This window comes from Mesocricetus auratus, unplaced genomic scaffold (genome assembly GCF_017639785.1).
Source record: "Mesocricetus auratus isolate SY011 unplaced genomic scaffold, BCM_Maur_2.0 Super-Scaffold_100020, whole genome shotgun sequence".
In the NCBI taxonomy this organism is placed as follows: domain Eukaryota; kingdom Metazoa; phylum Chordata; class Mammalia; order Rodentia; family Cricetidae; genus Mesocricetus; species Mesocricetus auratus.
Genome location: NW_024429201.1, coordinates 32,635,414 through 32,655,754, shown reverse-complemented (window position 1 = coordinate 32,655,754; position 20,341 = coordinate 32,635,414). Strand labels below are relative to the sequence as shown.

General features: G+C 42.4%; 1 protein-coding gene across 3 annotated transcripts in view; it reads right to left on the bottom strand.

Annotated features, from left to right (window-relative positions):
- The window catches only part of Rasa1 (RAS p21 protein activator 1), a 76,149-nt gene extending 56,875 nt beyond the window's left edge, over positions 1 to 19,274 (bottom strand). Inside the window, exon 1 of one of the 3 annotated variants that reach the window (XR_005869873.1) lies at positions 18,158 to 19,274. Coding sequence is in view for 2 of the 3 variants with exons in the window: in XM_005065683.4 (XP_005065740.1) it covers positions 18,158 to 18,666 (509 nt within the window). In the remaining variant the exon portion in view is untranslated. Of the gene's footprint in view, positions 1 to 1,596; positions 1,731 to 18,157 lie in introns of those variants that run through there. The other 2 variants (XM_005065683.4, XM_021223472.2) reach the window with 2 other exon arrangements.
- Positions 19,275 to 20,341: the final 1,067 nt, after the last annotated feature.

The window sequence follows — 20,341 nt, the reverse complement described above, 5'->3', positions numbered from 1 at the left end:
ATCCTACAAAAACACTGAAAACACATTCTTCTCTGCAGCACACAGAAGATTCTCTATAACAGAACATACCATGGGACACAATGCAAATATTTACAAATTAAAAGACTGAAATAACTTGTGTATGTTCTCTGAGGACAATGCAATAAAACAAAATTGACAACACATTCAAAATCTCTAGTATATACACAAACTAATGGAGATTAAACAATTTGTTAATGAATGATGAATAGGTCAAAGAAGTAATCAAGAACGAAATTTTAAAAAACTTCTTGGAACTAAATGAAAATGAAAACACAACACACTGAAAACACTTTCCCATCAGGATAGTGCCAGTCTGCACTTCCACTTACAGACAGTCTGGGAAACAGGAAAGAACCTAAGAGATATGCATAGTACCCAAGAGAAGAGGAATGAGGCAAGATCCTCTGAACAGATGGGGAACATGTCAAGGGGTGGGGGGGAGTGGGAGCTGGGAAGAAGAGAGGGGGAGAAGAGGAAGAGAGAGTAAGTCATGGGGGAACAGGAAGGCTGAGTGGGGGGGGATAGAATAGGGGGAGGAGGGAATCATAGGTTAGAAGACAGATCAGGCACCAGAGTGACCCCTAGTGATCTAAAGGGATAACACCAATTGGCAAGCTAAGCAATAGTGGAGAGACCACCTCGAATGCCCATTCCTGATAATGAACTTGATGTCTATAACCATCCTGGAGCCTTCAACCAGTGACTGATGGAAGCAGAAGCAAACACCCACAGTTAAACACTGAACTGAACCCAAAGAACCCAGTGACAGAGAGAGAGGAGTGATGAGCAAATTGGCAAAGAATGGGCTGGCAAAACCAGCAGAGACAGCTGTTCTGAACAGGGGAGAGCTCTTGGACCCCAGACCAACAGCTGGGAGGCCAGCATGGGACTGATCCAGATCCCCTGAATGTGAGAGTCAGTGAGGAGGCCTGGGCAACCTATGGGGCCCTGAGCTGTGTATCAGTGTCTATCCCTGGAATACAAACGGACTTCGTGTGTCCATAACACAAAGAGGGATGCTCTCTCAGCCTGGACTCTTAGGGGAGTGCCTGGCCCCTACCCTGAGTGAAATGACAGACTCTAGATATCCCCTATGTGGAAGAAATGGCAATAGGGTGGGAGGCTGGGGGGGATGGTGGGGGGGTGCGGGAGGAGGGGAGGGAGAGGGAACTGGGATTGACATGTAAAACAAGCTATTTAAAATAAAAATAAAAAGAAAACACTTTCCCTCCTTTGAGGGCAAATGATAGCCCTATGTGCCCACATTAAAAAAAAAAAAAAAAAAAACAGAAAGAGCACAAATAACATAATGGTACAACTCAAAAATTTGGAAAAACAAAAATCAGCCAAATACAAACCCACTATATGGCAATAAATAATAAAAATTCAGAGCAAATTTCAATGAAGTGGAAACTAAGAAAACAATACAAAGAATAAACGAATCTAAGACAAGGTTTGCTGAGAAGACTGACAGCACTCTGGTCCCCAATTTTAAAAAAAATCATAAATTAACAGAGAACATTACAAACAGACCTAAAAAACTCAGAATATTATAAATACTTTAAAAGTCTGTACCTGCACTCCATTAAGCTGGAAGACCTGTAAGAATAACAGATTCAGGAACCTTGAGGCAGAAGCTGCTACAGAGGTCACAAAGGACTGCAGCTTACTGGCTTGTTCCTCCCAGCTTCCTCAGTCTTCATTCTTAAAGAAACTAGGACCACCTAGGCCCACAGATGATACCACTCACAATGAACTGGGCCCTCCCTCTTCAATCACTAATTAAGAGAATGCCTTACAGGCTTGCCTACTGCCTGATCTTATGGAGTCATTTTCTTAATTGACGTTCTCTGCTCTCGGACGACTTCAGCTTGTATCAACCTGACATAAAACTATACAACCTGTGTCTACAAAAACTAACTCCAAATAGATCAAAGACCTAAACCTGAAACCTGAATCCCTGAAACAGCTATAAGAAAACATAAGCAGTACCCTACATAACACAAATGTAGGAAAGGCTTTCCTGAACAGGACTCCATTTGCCCAAGAATTAAGTCCAAAATTTAAGAAGTGGATCATCATGAAACCAAAAAGCTTCCTCACAGCTAAAGACACAATGAATTATGTGACGAGAGAGCCCACAGAATGTGGGTCAATCTTTGCCAGTTATTTATCTGATAGTGGGTTCATATCCAAAATACATACAGAATTCAAAAAACAGAAGTTAAAAAGCAAATGACCCATTCAAACATTGGGCCTGGGATCTAAACAAAAATTTTCAAAAGGAGACAACAGAATGGCTAAGAAATATCTTTTAAAAATGTTCATCAATGCTAGTAATTAGGGAAATGCAAAGTAAAACAACTGTGAGAGTTCATCTTATCCCAGTCAGAACAGCAATGATCAGCAAAACAACTGATGGCAAAGGTGTGGGGATGTGGGAAAGCAAGCCTCATTCACTGTTGAAGGCACTGCACACTGGTCCACACACTGTACAGTGTGGGTAACGCTGAAAACAACTAAAAACGAACCTACCACATGGCCCAGGTAACCCTTGCAATATGCTCAAAGGACCCACCTTCCCACTCCAGAGACACCTGCTGAGCCATGCTCACTGCAGCTCTAGTCGCCATAGCTAGGAAAGGAAAGCACCAATGTTCTACAACTGAAAGGGAGATAATGGAAATACAGTACACATGTGCTATGGAATACTAAGTAGCTGTAAAGAAAAAAATGAAATCATAAACATCGCAGGTAAATGAATAGAACTAGAAAGGATTATACTGGGTGAGTAACACAGATACAGGAAGGCTAAAACCACATGTTCTCTCTCATTAGAGGCTCACTCCTAGAGCCAAATATTCCAATGTAAGTGACTGTTAAAACCAAGGAAGTAAAAGGAACTACTGCCAGGTTGGGGAGCAAGAGAGAGGAATGGCTGGTTATAAGTGATCTCTGATTGGGAATCTGGGGGTGGGATCTTTGATCAGGGAGATAAATACAGGAGAAGGGAAAGGGGTTAAAATAACAGTTAGGATGTCTGAAAAGTCATAACGAAATATAAGAAATAATACTATTAACTATTTACCAAGAAAAGAAAAGAAGCCTATGGTGCACATTAGTCTGTGTATAAGTACAAATACACAGTCTCTTCTGGGCAGGCAGTGTGTCAGGACATAACGATGATCTAACAAAAAACCCAAAAGTAGGCATGAGAAGCCATCTTTTGAGTTGTTGGTCAAAGTTATCAAAAAACTTCCAAAACATTACGGGTTATTGCTACTGCCTCTGCCCTTCAGAGATAGAAAGTGAAGTATCTATAGCTGAAGGTACCTTGCACTTCAGATGGAGGGTCCAGTGGCCTCTGAGCCAAAACTGACCTGAACTGCCTCCTCCCTGAGGAGGCACCATGCAACTTCCACAAGAGAGAAGCTACCAACAATCCTGCCGAGTTATGACACATATGAACCACATCAGTGACCAGCATGGCACAGTAACCCTTATTAAGGGTTACCAACAGCTCTCTCTAATTGTACTAAGACCCATTCAACAGAGTAATCAGGCCTGGTTCTTGAAACCTAGCCAACTACCCAGGGTTACTGAAGTAATGGATCTTAGAGGAAAACTGACAAAAACCAATTTACTAAACCAATATAATCCCCAACTACATTCTAAGTATTTGTCCTTATTCCTACAGGTGAGTGTAGTTCTCACCACTTCATCAAGGAACGCTCTCTTTGCAACAGACAAAGACCATTACAGAAAACCATGTATGGATCAAAAGGTAGAGTTGTAGAGTCCAGGCCCAGTGTACATCTACAAAACACCTCCCTTACGGAAGACTCAGGGAACACTGCTGAAAAAAAGAGGCCATGCATTTGAAAAGATACAAGGGAGGGTTTGGAGAAAGGAAAGGGAAGGTGAAATAATGTAATTTTATCATAATACCCAAACACAAAAATTTAATTTTCAAAAAGTATGGAACCAAAAGAAAAAAAAATAATACTGAAGCAAAATGGGTGATTGCTTTCTTTTTTGTTGTTGTTGTTTTGGTTTCATTTAATTTGCTTTTTTTTATTTTTAAATTTAAATTAGAAACAAGGTTGCTTCACATGTCAATTCCAGGTCCCTCTCCCTTTCCCTCCCCTCCTCCCGTGCCCTCCCACCAACCCCCCCAATATCCCCTCATTTCCCCTGGGAGGGTGAGGCCCTCCATGGGGGTGTCCATAGTCTGTCATTTCATCCAGGGCAGAGCCTAGACACTCCCCCCAAGAGTTCAGGGTGAGAGTGCATCTCTCATTGTTGGATGGGAGTCCACAGTCCATTTGTATACCCGGGATAAATACTGATCTACTACCCAAGGCTCAATAGATAACCTAGGCCTCCTCACTGACACTCACATTCAGGGGATCTTGATCAGTCCCATGCTGGATTCCCAGGCATCAGTCTGGGATTCAAAAGCTACCCCTTGTCAGGTCAGCTGTTTCTGGGCTGGGTTAAACCAGTCCAGTCTTAACTCCTTTGCTCATCAGTCCTCCCTCTCTGTCACTGGATTTCTTGAGTTCAGCTCAGTGCTTAGCTGTGGGAGTCTGCCTCTGCTTCCATCAGCCACTGAATGAAGGTTCTGTTTCCCAGACTCTCTGGCCATGGGACTGTAGGCTGGCACTCCCCAGATCTATGTCTAAAATCCATATATGAGAGTGTACATGCCATGTTTCTCTTTTTGTGACTAGGTTACCTCACTCAGGATGGTTTCTTCTAGTGCCATGCATTTGCCTGCAAATTTCAGGATTCCATTGTTTATTTGCTTTTTAATACAGGATCTCGCTATGTAGCTCTGGCTATGCTAAAAGTCACTATATAGACCACAGTGGCCTCAAACTCAAGAGACTGCCTGCCTCTGCCTCCTGAGCTCTGGGATTAAAGGTATGCACCACCACACCTGGCTCTGTGATTGCTTTCTTAGTGTCATGTTAAATGTTTAATCACCTCAAGAGAAATGTTATCTTAAAAAGTGAAAATCAGTACTCTGATAGTACAGAACAAAGAACAGATATGATTCTGTTACACAAGGTTCTTGATTGTGATTCCAGTCTAATGAATTACACCTACAAAAATTACAGGCATTAAAAGGAGTCTTTCTAGCCCCTTTCTGTAGTTTGAGACAGATGTACTCGAGAAAGAGGATGTTACCAGTATGACTGAGGATGGTAAAATTACTCAGCCAGTAAAGACACCTGCCACCAAGCCTGCTGCCCTAAGTGTGATCCCCAGGGCACACATGTCAGAAGGAGAGAAGCAACTCCCACAAGTTGTCCTCTGATCTCTATACATGTGCAGTGGGGTGTGCACCCATACATACATATATCCACACAAAGATGGGGGAAATTTTAAATTAAAAAATATATACACACCCAGATAAGTCCTGTGCTTATATGTCATCCAAGAAATTTCTTTGTGCAGTGAATAACAGTTAATGTAGAAACTCACAACGGGTCAAGTGCAGAAAATATGTGTCTATGAAGTACTCATCAATAAAAAACTACATCGCAAATCTCCCCAAGGCTCAGTGAGTATCTCAGAATAGGGGATGGAAAGAGCCAGAGGTCAAGGGAAGACTGGGACAAAATGGCTCTCTTCTGGATATGACAGAACTACTGCATTAATGAACTCACATGCCATTCCAAAGGGGCAGCGAGTGACAACCTAAGTTCCAAGTTTCAGCCCACCAGAAGGAACCTCTCTGATGGGACAATCTTGTTTTGGCAAGGTCACAGGGCTGCAGACCCCGGAATATCTTTTGCTTCTGCTGTGCAGTTACTTGTCTGCAAGAATTCTCTTTCTCTGCTATCCAGCATGGTGTGACTGGATATGGGGAGATCTCCACTGCCTGTATATAGTGTGTCTATCTCTTGGAAAGGTCCCATTCTACTGGGCATTTTCACCTGTGGATTGCCAAGATGACCCCTCCCTAAACTGTACTGTCTAATTTGATGATAATAATGATGATAGCCTATACAGAGTTTTGATGAATAGAAACAAATACAAGGATAAGTCTCACAGCTGAGGCCTGAGAGCTCTACCTTAGGAGCTGCTCAGATTAATGACAAAGGAAAGCACCTGAGTCCAGGCGCCAGGCCGACTCTAATTCTCCTAATGCTGAAAAGAAGCCATCATGTACCATTAGATAAAACAAAGCTTCAAAACAACTTCAGGTTCTATGGGATACCTTGCTAATAGTTTTAAGATAATTAACCTCAAAAATAAACTCAAGTTCACAAGAACATACAGCTGAGCTCTCTGACTCATTAGGCTAGTGTCAAAGATATGAAACAGCCTGATGTTAGCTAGCTCCCCATGCTAGGTCTGGTTAATAATCAAATGTGACAATTAATTCCTTATACTCATTTCTGCCCTCAATCTCCTGATATTAAAACACACACACACACACACACACACACACACACACACACACACACACACACACACAAATAAAACCAAAAAAAAAAAAAACCTACTGATCAGTGAAAGGTTCAGGCATTACTCTGGCCTGCCCTGCTACCTGGCAGGATTCACTCAGGCAGTTCTCTGGCCAGCCCAGAGTTCCATGAGAACCAGTCTACATGCAGGTGCAAAGGACCCTGCCCACTCACACTCTCTCATCCTCTCTCTTATCTCTCACTCCCCTTACCTTAGTCTCCCTCTCATGTCTGTCTCCCCCTTTTGGTCTTGCTGTAATAAACTATAGTTAAGGTGCTCTCCATGGCTTGTGCTCCGTCCCTGGCTCCGGTCCTGGTTCTGTACCCAGGCTCGTGTTCCTCCCTTCTCCCTTCTAATTTCTAATTTCTAACTTTAAACTAATTAACAACATATGGTGCCAAGACTGGGCAGGTTTTTCCCGGCATCTCCTCCTGATCTGACTAAGACGTCGACAACCTGTAAACTTCAACTCAGTCACTTTTCCAACTAAGGATATCTGAATTCTTCCATTCACCATCGCCATGTCTGGTAAGCCCTCCCTTACTTCCATGAGTTAGGACTTTTGTGGTCTCTTTTGTTTTCGGATTAGTCAAAAATACCAGAATACCAGTACTGGGTGGCCTCGTGTGTCTCTCAACTCTAGGAGCTTTGGCCCTGACCATGTTTGACGAATCACGGAAATCAATTGGTGCCTTTTACATCGATTCTCCCTTAGTCTCTAGGACGCTGGCGGTTATAGGTTTTGGATCTCTGCCTCTCTCATGGAAGCTGGACCAACCCCCCCATATCAAACCATGTGCCCACTTTTGACACCCTACATTCCACCAGTGATCCATGGTTGGGGATGCGGCCTCTACTCTTTTTCACTTGTCTGTTTCACTCACTCTTTCCTGCATGTTAAAACTCCTGCTGGCCACAGAGGCTTCCTGCCACTTGCCACTGAGGCTAAACCTGTCTCAGGACAGGAACCACCTTCCACCTGGGAGTGTCCTGTTTTGTCTCTCTCCTGCTCATTCAGCTTAGAATGGCAAATTCCTCTTTTATATCCAGCTACACATCTATCATATTTCTTCTCGATACAGATGCTAGCAGCTCTCAATGGCCTGGCCTGTGTTAGCGTCTGTAGGGATGCTCTTAGAGTTTTCATTTTTTCCCATGATGTTTGATGTTTTTGGGTTTTGTACTGCTCAGACCCACCAAGGGTCTCTCCATTGCAACATTCTAATGAATGTTAGACCTATGGTGGTCACACGTCTTTCTGCCTCACTGGTGGAGAAAAAATGCCACTTCTGCTGGCAGACAGACAGAAACATGCCCACTCAGTCTAGCCAGTTTCTGCTGACAAAGCCTGATGACAGATACAATTTATCTTTGCTTTTTATTTTATTTTTGTCTTTTATTTCTGTCCCTTTTGCTCTTTTATTTTTATCTCTAATTCCTTCCTTCACTGGTCCTGTTGTGCATGGCTTGTTTATGGAATACTGTGCCTTTCCAGGGTCCCCTGCTCTATCTGCAATGGATCTGCATTCTCGTCACTGACTGTCTCTTTAAATCTGTCTGTCTGCTACAACCTACAAATCAGAAAGTACACTCTGGTCCTTCCTTCTTACACTTTTACCCAGTCCTGTTTAATGTATCTAGATGTAGCCACTGTTTAAGGAATGTAAGGTAACTCTATATACAATTTAAATTCAACTATACTAAGTACCAAATATTTCTAAATTGTTTTATCTTTAAATACAAAATATTTATGGCACCCAGTCCTATCTGTAAGCTGTTAACAAAGGTAAAGCTATTACAAAAGGGGATTTTTCTCTAGTCATCTATGTGCTTAAGTCAAGTCACTAAAGATACATTTTATCTGCTAACACATACTAAACAGACAGCCCTCAAATGCTCAGAGATCTAGAGAACATGGCATTTAAATGTTTTATAAAAAAGAAAGAGAGAGACAGGCCAGCTGCTGGCACCATCCCATTTCCTCTAAGACTGGTGGGCACTGAAGAAACTAAGTGACAACACTGGCCACTGACCAATCCTTCCCTTCACCTCAACTGCTGCAAAGGACTCCACAGTGAACAAGAGGACAGTGGAATCGACTTTCTCCATGTTGCTTGGGTCAGCAGCAGGGAAGTCTTCCTAAAAAGTTCCCAATTCACAGGCGGGTGTTCTTAAAGCCTCTAACTTCAACAACTGTGGAGGACCTTGGGGGTGGCTGTCCATGCAGTCAGCTAGTAAGTTCATTCTCCAATCTCAGGTAAATTTTATCCTTCTCAAGAACTCTGATGCTTTTGACAACTGGTAGCTTTGCCAATTTACAGTAACAGACAAAGCAAAGCTCTGTCACAAAACAGATTTCAGGACAGGTATTCTAAGGTTTATCTATATAAGATGGTAATGTAATAAAGTAAGTTAAGACATTAAAAAGAATGAAATATGTTCCAGATTTCTCTTTCATTATGCTACTGTTCATAGTTTTAATATTAATAAAGTTCTGATAAGCTATTAATACAACTCCAACTGAGTACTAAACATCTATGCCACTATAAGATCAAAACTATAAGCTCAAAATTACAGTGCTTTCATTGTGCTAAAAATATCTATCAGTTTTAAAAATGGTAATGCTTTCAGCCAAGTCATTTCTATGAAATATGCTAGTAATGTGTCAAATGTTTATGTTTTCACAAACTCAAAGGATTCTTTTAAGTTCCAGGGAGCCAAATTGAACCGATCAAAACAGGTGAGATTCACTCCAAATAAATATTCAACCTCTCCCCTGGTCCCAGGATTCCCTCTCCTCATCTTGGAACCCCTTGGGAACCCCTCCCTCATCTTACAATCTTCCCTCAAATACCAGGACCTAAGAAAATTTTTCTAAACTTAACCTTGTCCTCCACTCTGCTAACATCTTGCCAGATTTACAGAGATGCCAGAGTTCCACAGAGCCTGGACTGTGATGGAGCAACCAGCTACCCCAGGACATGGAAACACCCCAGCTTTCTCAGGTCCCTCAAAGATGGTTGATGCCCCCCAGGTCAGCAGGAAGCAGTCTTAAGAACTCAATGTCCTTATTCCCTAACCTACCACGTCTAACACCCCCACCTCTTTTTAATAAGCAAAGGTGAGAATGAAAGGTTCAGGCATTACTCTGGCCTGCCCTGCTACCTGGCAGGATTCACTCAGGCAGTTCTCTGGCCAGCCCAGAGTTCCATGAGAACCAGTCTACATGCAGGTGCAAAGGACCCTGCCCACTCACACTCTCTCATCCTCTCTTATCTCTCACTCCCCTTACCTTAGTCTCCCTCTCATGTCTGTCTCCCCCTTTTGGTCTTGCTGTAATAAACTATAGTTAAGGTGCTCTCCATGGCTTGTGCTCCGTCCCTGGCTCCGGTCCTGGTTCTGTACCCAGGCTCGGTTCCTCCCTCCTCCCTTCTAATTTCTAACTTTAATTAACATCAATGAGTGGGTATGTATCCTAAAGATTTAAAGAAGAGCTGACTGATTCGTTTTCATATATAAAAGTTTAGATTTGTGATTCCGTTAAGGTTCCTGATAAGATTACCTTTCAAGATAAGTAATAAAGTAATTGAGCCTTTCTTTGTAACAGCAAAATGCAGCCAATAAAAGACCTGACAAGAATACCTTGCTTGCCCACACAGTTAATCTTTAATAAGTTGCTTGGGTATGAATGCATGTGGGTTGTTGGGATAATTTGTTTTTCATCTGTAGTACATAAACTCTTTATTCACGTAAGGGCTATGGAAAATATGCTTTTTTTTTCATTTGTTGTAATCATTTGTTTTGTATTTGTTGTAATCATTTGCTTGAAAAACAGAATGTAAACACATTATAATTTCTATACTGCCTGAAACAATTTGTTGGAATATATAAGCTGTAGGGAAAAAAGTATCAGTAAAAAGAACAGAGAAAAAACGTGAGAGAACAGGAATGAAACAGGAAGTCATCAAGAGAATGTGTGTCTTTTTCCCTTAAAACCCCTCAAATAGAAAAGTCTAGTTTATGTCAACTCCATGGATTTCTCTCAAAAAGGCTGTACTGCTGGAGACTGCCAGCGCCCCCACCCCCAGACAACAGTATCAGAGCAGCTGTGATTGCCTGCACAAGAGCAAGCTAGTCAACATTCTGGTAGAAATACACACCTCTAACTGAGTACTGATGGGTGACAGCGTCTCGTGAAGAAAGGGTGTGGGAGGTCCCTGGTATGTCAACCATGCTCCAGTGGGTGGCCTCACAATCATGCATATATGAGTATCACAAATCAAACTCAATTGGTTATGTAGGGGTGGGGCAAGAAGTTGAGGGAGGGTGAAGATGGTCGTAAGAGTAGTTAAGAGGAGGAGTGTAAAGGATCAAAATATATTGCATGCATGTATGATATTCTTGAAGATGAAAAATACTGTAATAAATTTAATTGAATGTTAAAACAAATACATAATACAGAAAATTTGCTGTAGCAATATTCCATCCATAGGACTTTTGATTTTCATATAATAACAGACATAAATTTAAATATTTCCATCTCTTAGCACAGATATAGTCTATCATACCACCCTGAATCTGCCATATCTTGTCAACATAAATATAACCGAAAAATAAATGTTGCTGACACACAAAAAGGGTAAAACAGCACAAGGTTTTCGTTTCTACATGACAAAAGGAATAAAATGACAGCTCTTCTCAAAGTAATATTTGTTTAACTGCCTCCATAAAGTCACCTATCTCAATTTTTAATATGTAGAATTAACCTTGGTTCAATTCAAGACGCCATAAAAAAAAAGAAAAGCAAAACGATAGCAAACAAGACAGCATAGTCTTGAACAACTGCAGTGCTGTTTCAGTCTTCTGGGAGCTACAATGTAAAAGACCAAGATGCTAGCTAGCAAGGCTGGCTTCACTCCTTGACTCTAGATCGTGAACCTCTCAGTATCAAGACATGAACTATTCTCTGTATGTGCATACTCCCAGCATCTCTTCTGAAAAGACAGCAGTCCTGCTAAATTTGTGAACCATGCTATTTATGAGCCATTTAATATAATTACTGCTTTACAAGCACTATCAACAAATATAGTCATACCACGGATTAGGGCTTCAAGATGAACACTGGCAGAGACATAATTCAATCCAGAAAAACATGACAGCTAGCCTTGAGGTATTATTAACTTTTCAATAGTGCATGTGTATTTCATCATAGATGAGAAAAAACAAAGAAAAATAAGCAAAGTACTGTTGTGGAGTAATCTTTTTGTACACTCTGATTGGTTTAATAAAAGACTGGACAATAGACTGGCAGAATCCCTAGGCACAGAGTACACCAGGAAGAAGGGCAGAGACACCAAGAGATGCAAAGCAAGCAGGACGGGCATTACAGAAATGAGGTAATAAAGCCACCAGGCATAAAGTATATTAATAGAAATGGGTTAATTTAAGTTATAAGAACTAGTTAGAAATAAGCTATCGATCCAACTTTCATAATTAATAAGAAGTCTGTCATTACTGGGGAGCCCACAGTCCTGATGAAAACGTGTGATTATATGTGGTATCCAACATCCAGGTGAGTATTTCCACATAAAACCTGAGAAAACTTTAATAAAAATGGTTCCAAACACACAAAAACTGAGGCAAATGCAGCTTCTTAGTTCTGTAGTTTCTCGTGAGGGCCTCAGTACAGAGACACAGTTTAAGGTTTGCTCATGCAGACAGAAAAGGTCACAGATACACAGTAAAGCAGACCCAGACAGGAAAAAACCATGTAAACAGATTACTGAATGAAATGTGGATTCCTTCCAAGTTAAGTGATCAGGTTTGATCAAAAATCCCATGAAAATCCTGGCCACAGACATAAAATAAACCTAGAAAACTACAAGACAGGTGTCCTACATTTTATCTGCTCAAACATAAAACAAAAAATTCATCTTTAATTGACTTGTGCACACTGCACATTCCATATTTGTGTTAATACAGATATATATATATATCCTTTGACATATGTATATATATCCTTTGAAAGTTTGTATGTTTTCAGAGCAAGAGGACCAGACAACAATGAAAACGTGTGGCTCACATGATCCAGCCTCTCCAAGTAATGGTCAGGAAAAGAAGCTGAACAGAGGAGATTACATTCAGGGATCTTTCTGAAGAAAAAGGGGAGATAAGTGTAAAGATGGTGAGATAAAAGGGTGGATTGTTGAGTCTAGTTTTGAACAACCACTGGTCTCACATATTAAACATTGGCATGGATTTTTGTATACTGATACAAACTTAAGGTTACTTTTGTTAGAACATACTGTACATACATTTTTACTCTTGTTTAAGGTATTGACCTTAACATTTAACAAGGAAATATAAATTTCTAGCCCTTGAAATTTGTTACTACAAACTATTTAAGATAATAAAAAAATGCAAGATAGTAGTTGATCACCTGTAACAATCAAACTTGTAGTCATGTTAGGTATATTTTTCAATGTCAAACAGATATATTTTAGATAATTAGATGGTCTTCAAGCATTTCAAAGACATACAGAATATGGCAGTTAAAATGGTTTTGTTACCATAGTGATTTCAAAACAATGAGATACATCTGTTCCTGGCAGCACCTATTTACTTCAGAGATGATGATGAGCACTGAACAATTTCCATATGAAATTTGCTTTCAATGTGCCAAAACTAGTTATTTGAACAAGAAACTGCTCTTTCCTTGATTGTTGACAGTATGATATACAAACTGTAAAAGACGCAAAGAAAAAAGACTGTTGAACATTGCCAAGGCAAGGAGGGACAGTCCTGCTCCATAGAAGAACCTGTCAGATATTCTAGAACTATGGGCTGAAGATTGGATGCCCCAACATTGCTGTCTAGACAGTCAGATATCTGTCATCTCTTCTGGTTTGGAAGTGGCTTGCACTGCACTTCCTGTTTACTCAGGCAATACTATATCCTTCTAGGATTTCTGATGAAGTTGAAGACTAGGTAGTTATAGTTGCAATTTTCCTTAGTTACAATACAAGGTAAATTAGATACAGAGCTTTGAACTCATCAAGATAGAATAGATAATGTAATATTTTCTGCAAATATGCCAAATGCAGATGAACTGGCTACTGTGAATGTGACTCTTGCTTTATGATTGCTCTTATTGTATATAACAAGTTTCATTTGTTAAATACCTTTCCTTTCTATTTAGGCAATACCTGATAATTGTTCTTATTGTATATAGTTTTAGTATGTTATAGTTTAAACCTTTCCCTGTTATTTCAACAAAAGGGGGGAAATGCTATGGAATGAGTAATCTTTTTGTACACTGAAGATGTCACTCTGGTTGGTTTAATAAAAAGCTGAACAGTTAATAGACCAGGAAGAAGGGCAGAGATGCCATGAGATACAGAGCGAGCAGGATGGGCACTATAGAAATGAGGTAATAAAGCCATGAGGCAGAAAGTAAATTAATAGAAGTGGGTTAACTTAAGCTATAAGAACTAGTTAGAAACAAGCCTATGCCATCAGCCAAGCTTTCATAACTAATAAGAAGTGCCATTATTGGGGAGCTGACAGTCCTGACAAAGTCTAATTGTAAAGTACAGATTTAATATCCCTAATCTAAACATCAAAATTTTAAATAGATTCAAATTCAGAATATTCAATTGGATTGATAAAACACACACACATATCCTAGATTTTGACAAGTTGAAATTTTAAATAACTGACCCAAGTATTTTGGGTAAGAAATAATCTTTGTTTCTCCATCACTTACTTCCAGCTCCATCACTCAAGTATTCCCTCTATTACATATTAGTATGGCATCAACTTTCATTGAATACTTACAAAACTTAAGTAAGAAAATCTGTGATCCCAGCACTCAGGAGGTTAAGCAAGAAAAATAAGAGTTCAAGGACAAGGAAGCTGAGCTACATGGCAAGACAAGAGGAAGGGATGAATGACTTGTTCATGCACACACATGCACTTGAGTGAAGCATGCCACACACTTGTAATCCCAGTACTTGAGACAGGAGGATAGCTAACCCTGGACTAGCATGCAGTACCTTGTAATAGCTTGTCTCAAATAAGTAAATAAACAAAAAAATTAAGTAAAATAGTATTTTTGAGTCAGTGAAGTGCCATCCATAAAACTCAGCTACTCAAGAAGCTCAAACAAGATGATCACTTGATACCAAAAATGCAAGCTCAGCCTCGGCAACATCTTGAGATCTGATTTAAGGAGGGAGAGAGGAGAGGGGAAGGGAAGGGGAGGTCAGGGAAGGAAGGAGGGAAGGGGAGGGAGGGAGGGAGGGAGGGAGGGAGGGAGGGAGGGAGGGAGGGAGGGAGGGAAGAAAAACTAGTTACTAATAAAGGTATCTCTATACCAAAAGAACTGGTAGGCAGAACTTTCTTTTATGATAAGAAAATTATATTGTTATTTGGGGGAACTATTTATGAGAACAGAGTAAGTAAATATGCTGGCCACTAGCCTAGCCAAAGTAAATTTGATCTCAAGTTTTGGGGAGAGATCTGGCTTCAAAGAAGGTGAAAAGTGACTGAGAACACCCGACGGCCTTTTCTGTACTACACACACAGCCATGAACATCCACACATACATGAGCATATACCACACATGTGTGCCACACTCAGACAAATACATGCATATACACACATCAAACAGAAAAGACGATGACAGAACCACTAGCTCAGTGGTTCTCAACCTTCTTAATGCTACATCCATGTAATACAGTTGTTAGGGTGACCCCCCAAAATTATTTTTGTTGCTCCTTCATAACTGTACTTTTGCTACTGCTATGAATCATAATGTAAATACCTGTGTTTTCTGATGGTCTTTGGCAACCCCTGTGAAAGAAGGGTCTTTGACCTCCGAGAGAACCACTGCACACTAGACAGAGGGAACTGAGTCTCCTGAACATTAGTTTGGAGCTAAGCTTCCTTGCAACTCACTTTAGATAAGAATAAACCTTATAGTAAGAAGGAAGAAAGGTGAACTTGTATAATTAGTAATAAATTTTAAAAACATACTGGAAAAATTTGCCTAGGGATATAGTTCAGTGGTAGAGTATTTGTCTAAATACTATAAAGCCGTGGGTTTGATTCACAACACTAAGAGAATTATGAAAGCTATATATGACCCGACAGTATATACACAAACACAAACATGCAGGCAGTAGCAATGAAAAAAAGCTATGAATTTGAAGGATGTCAGGGAGTTGTATATGGGAGGGCTTGGAGGGAAGAAAGGAAAGGGAGAAATGTAATTAAATTACAATCTCAAAAATAACAAAGATTTATATAAATAGATATACATTAAAAGCATAGAGGACTTTTTAGAATATGAACAACTCAGCTGGGAGGGAGTGGTGGTACAAGCCTTTAATGCCAGCACTAGTGAGGCAGAGGCTGGGGGATCTCTTGAGTTCCGTTCTAGTCTGGTCTACAGAGCTAGTTCCAGGACAGCCAGAGGTATTATACAGAGGAACCGTCTTAAAAAAAAAAAAAAGAAGAAAAAGGAAAGAATATAAAAACTCTTCACCAAACTTTATGTTCATTTTTAAATATATTTAAAATAAAATATCACTTCTAATAGATTTCTCACAAACAAAATTTTCTCCAAATAATCGTGCTTAATCTAAAAATTTAGTGTGAAAATAATCTGTATTTTTCCATTCCATTTTGCTATCAAGTTTAAATTCCTCTTTTAAAGCATATTATAACCTAGAAAGGGACTATGACAGCTCAAGCCTACTATGCCAGCACTTGGGAGGCTGAAAGGGATCACCACAAATCAAGGATAGCTTGGGTCACATGGTGAGTTAGTTACAAGCCATCCTCCACTAGAGTGACAGCCTGTTTAAAGAGCAAAGTGAACTGAATCTACTAGAAATAACTTAAGAATAACACACTGGGATGGAGGGATGGCTCGGCAGTTAAAAGAACTTGCTGTTCCTCCAGAGGAGCAGTGTTTGCTTCCCATCATCCACAGAGGAGCTCTCTCTCAACCCTCTACAACTCCAGTTCCAGGAAATCTGATGCCCTCTTTTCTGGCCTCTGTCACTGGACACTGTCACAATGCACATACATACATGCAGACAAACACTCATAAAAATAAAGTTTCAAATGCCTTTAAAAAAAAACCAAGGTTCTAAATATACCTAAATCAAATTCAATTACAAAAATGCCATAAGACCACATTCTCTCAGTATTAAAAAACTGCATTTTATTATAATAAAAACATAACTCATTTTGCCAAAAAGGTATACACACAATGTTGTAAAAGTTTTTAACACAGAATATTCCCGGGACAGACTACACAGACATAAATTAGATTAAAATTAGAAAAGAGAGGTTACACTTTGTGCTGAATAACATAAAAGGAACATACCATCCTTTTACCATGGCTTGGAAGTACCAAAACTGACCTAAATTGAAATTTGCAAACGTCAACAAACACAAAGCATTCTGACCAACGCATTTCTAAATCATAACACCCACTCAAAAGAGGAGTAAATGTAGCTTAAATCAAAATGGATTATTATTACAAAATGCTTCCCTGATTGTTTTTAGGTCATTTCTTAAGCCTCTTAAGAAGTTGACCCTCCCAAAGAAAACTTCTCAAGTGTCCAGAAAGTGTCAATATATGAACCAAATCTTTTATCGGAATATTCACCAATGTTGTTGAAATTCTAAAGGTCAATTATGGCTGATTCGAAGGCTCTATAAAACATGCTTTGCCTATTACTACCACTTCCCATCAACACTTTTCCCTCATCAAGATCAACCTACACTTACAAAGACATACCTATTTCACTTATGAAAAGAACATTAAGGAGACAACTTTAAATTAAAAGGGAAAATAATTTCCCTAATTAATTCACAATAAACTACCAAAATTAATTTCCAAACAGAATACAGCATCAGTCACGACCCTGTTTTATTTTAATGTTTTATACTGTCTTAGTATAGAAGTATTACATGAATACTAACAAATAAGTGTAAGTATTACATGAATACTAACAAATAAGTTTAAGGAACAAGATAGTGTTAAGCATATGGGCCCTTAATCACACCTGTAATTCACAGAACTTCTTTCCATTCTCTGCTGCTTCTCTAAAGTGATCTAGTCTTTTCTGAATCACAAGCTTCTACTAGACATTAAGTAGGGATTTGCAACTGCAGCAAAAACAAAACATTCTAACCAATGAATTTCAAGTTACATTAATGCAATACCCATTTAAACACCTGTACTCATGGTTCTCACTATATATATAGTTTCAGCAGGGAGCATGGGAGTTAGCATAGACAGCGGCTGCCTTTACAGTGCCAAGTTCTGCTGAATGCCGGACACTATCTCAATTAGGAAGGGGCAGAACCATATCCGGTTCTCACTGGATACAGTTTCCCATGCTTCCCATCTGAAAAACTTTACGCCTTCCCAGAAGAGCAATAAACACGCGAGGACGCCAGGGACAGTGCCTGTAGAGAAGACGTCTGATCAAATTAAATCCCTATATATGGAACCTGAAGAGTTCAAAACTTTTCAAACAAACTATAGCCGCAGGAGGACGGTCTGTTTTGCTCCCTCCTGCCCATTTCTTTCATGGAACCAGCTTCCCCCAGTCCCTCCACAGCATTTTGGACTTACTGGTTGGTGGGAGGTGCGGTCAGCGGTATAGCCACCTCTTCCTCCTCGTACTCAGGTCCATCGAGGGAGTCACCTTCATCCACCGTCCCCAGGCCGGAGCCCAAAGGGGGCAGCTGAGGCGGCGGCGGCAGAGGAGGGAATCCGCCACCCGGCCCGAGGGTCTCGGCAGACAACGACAGAGTCCCCTTGGTGAAAGCACCGTCCCCGGCAGGTCCCGCGGCGGCGGCACCCGCCACGCCAGCAGCGGCGGCGGCGGCGGCGCCCCCCAGGACACCCGCCGCTGGCCCCGTCCCCAGGAACCCGGACCCCATCGCGGTTCCGCCGCCCAGGGCCGCAGCCAGGTCGGCGGCGTCTGCCAGCCCGGGGCACGGGGCGGCTGCCAGCGGCAGGGCCGCGGGACACTTCACCCGGCACGGGGCCGGGTAGGTGCTGGAGCCCGCGGCCGCTCCGCCTCCGGCCCCCGCGGTGGCCGGGCCGCCTTCTTCACTGCCGGCCTCGGCCGCCATCATGTTGAAGCCCGCTCTCCTCTAGCTACCCCGGCCGCCCGGGAGCCCCGGGGGCCAGCAGGCCCGGGCCGCGAGCCGCCCCACCCAGGCGCGTCCCCCCTTCAGCTCTCCAAGCAGAGGAAACAACAACAAAAGGAGAGCGCCCGCCGCCGCCGCCGCCGCGCCCCCTCCTCCGGCCACAGCCCAAGCTCCTCGGCGGCCGCTGGCTTACGGGAAGCGACGCGGGCAAAAAAGCCCAGCGCCACTGCAGAAACGCTCCCCGGGCTGGCCGCGCACACCCACACTCACGCGCACACATGCACGGGGCGCCAAACTTCCTGGCTGCGCTAAAGAGGAAGGGAAGCCCGCTGCAGTGGCCGGGGCAGCGCTGCCTCCTCCTCCGCCGCCGCGCCTCAAGGCCCGGGTTCCGGCCGCCCCCACCGCAGCCACCGCCGGGGCTGCCCGAGCCGCGGCCGCCGCAGCCTCATCTCCGCCGGCTGGAACCCGGGCGCTGGGAGGGGCGGAGGAAGGGGGCGGGTTCGCACAAGCCGACTCGAAGGCTGCCTGCCCGCCGCTCTCGGGAGCAAAACCCGAGAGAGAGAGAGAGAGAGAGAGACCGGGAGAGAGGGAGAAAGGAGGGCGGGGCGCGGAGGAAGGGAGGGGGCAGGAGCCCGAGGCTTCTGCGCAGGCGCCGTCCGGGAGCGCGCCTGGAGGGAGGCTAGGGAAAGCAGCCCGGGCGGGCAGGAAGCGGCGGCGGGGCGGCGGGCGCGCGCGCGAGGAGGCGTGGCCGGCTCCCCCCCCCCATCCTCCTCGGAGCGGCCGGGGACGCGTGGCGCGCTCCCTCCACGCCGAGGGGCTCGGCGCCGGCCTCCCTCTGCTGCTTTTGTTTTGTTAACGGGGCGAGGAGGAAGGTCCCTCGTGTCCACGCCCGAGGGACCGGAGGGACGAGGAGGCGATGGGAAGGAAAGACGGATGCCAGGAAGTCCGTTCCCCACTTTCTAACTTGTAGAAAAATGTCCCCAACCGCCGGTGCAGTCGGCAACAAAGGTCAAAGCGGGAGTCCTAGTTTATTCCTTTTGGTTGCACAATGTAAGTCATCGTATAACTGTCACACGGTAAAATAATCCAAACCTTGAACCCGGGGACTCAAGAAAAAAAAAAAAAAGACTGATGAAAGGAGCCATGGAAAACTGCGTAATCCCAGGTCTCTACTACTGTATACCAAAGTTCCCTTCACCAGGTGTCTCGCTCACACGTTTGCACGCCAGATAGTAAAGAGGTGTGAGCAGGAAAAGTGGCACAGAAAACATAAATCAATGTGGTTTTGTCCCCGCTTGTGTGCAAGAATCTGCAAGACGAATCAAAACCTGAACTTTCCAAAATTACCAAACTCAGATCAATGTCGCCCTTAATATGGCCAAGGAAAAACTTCTGTTTGCCTTATGTGAATGTGTATATACGTTCATTCACACATACACACACAGTATTGTCTTTTGCTGTTTCCTGGGGATATGTTCCAAGGCACTGGTGAGTTCCAAAATATGATTATGACTTAGCATCATATAATTTGTGCACGTTTTCCATATACATTAAACCATGTCTAGGTAATTTACAGTGGTTAATGTGACCTAAATGTCCTTTATGTCATCATTGCTTGGGAATAAGAGCAAAAAGTCTGTACACATTCAGTACAGGTAAA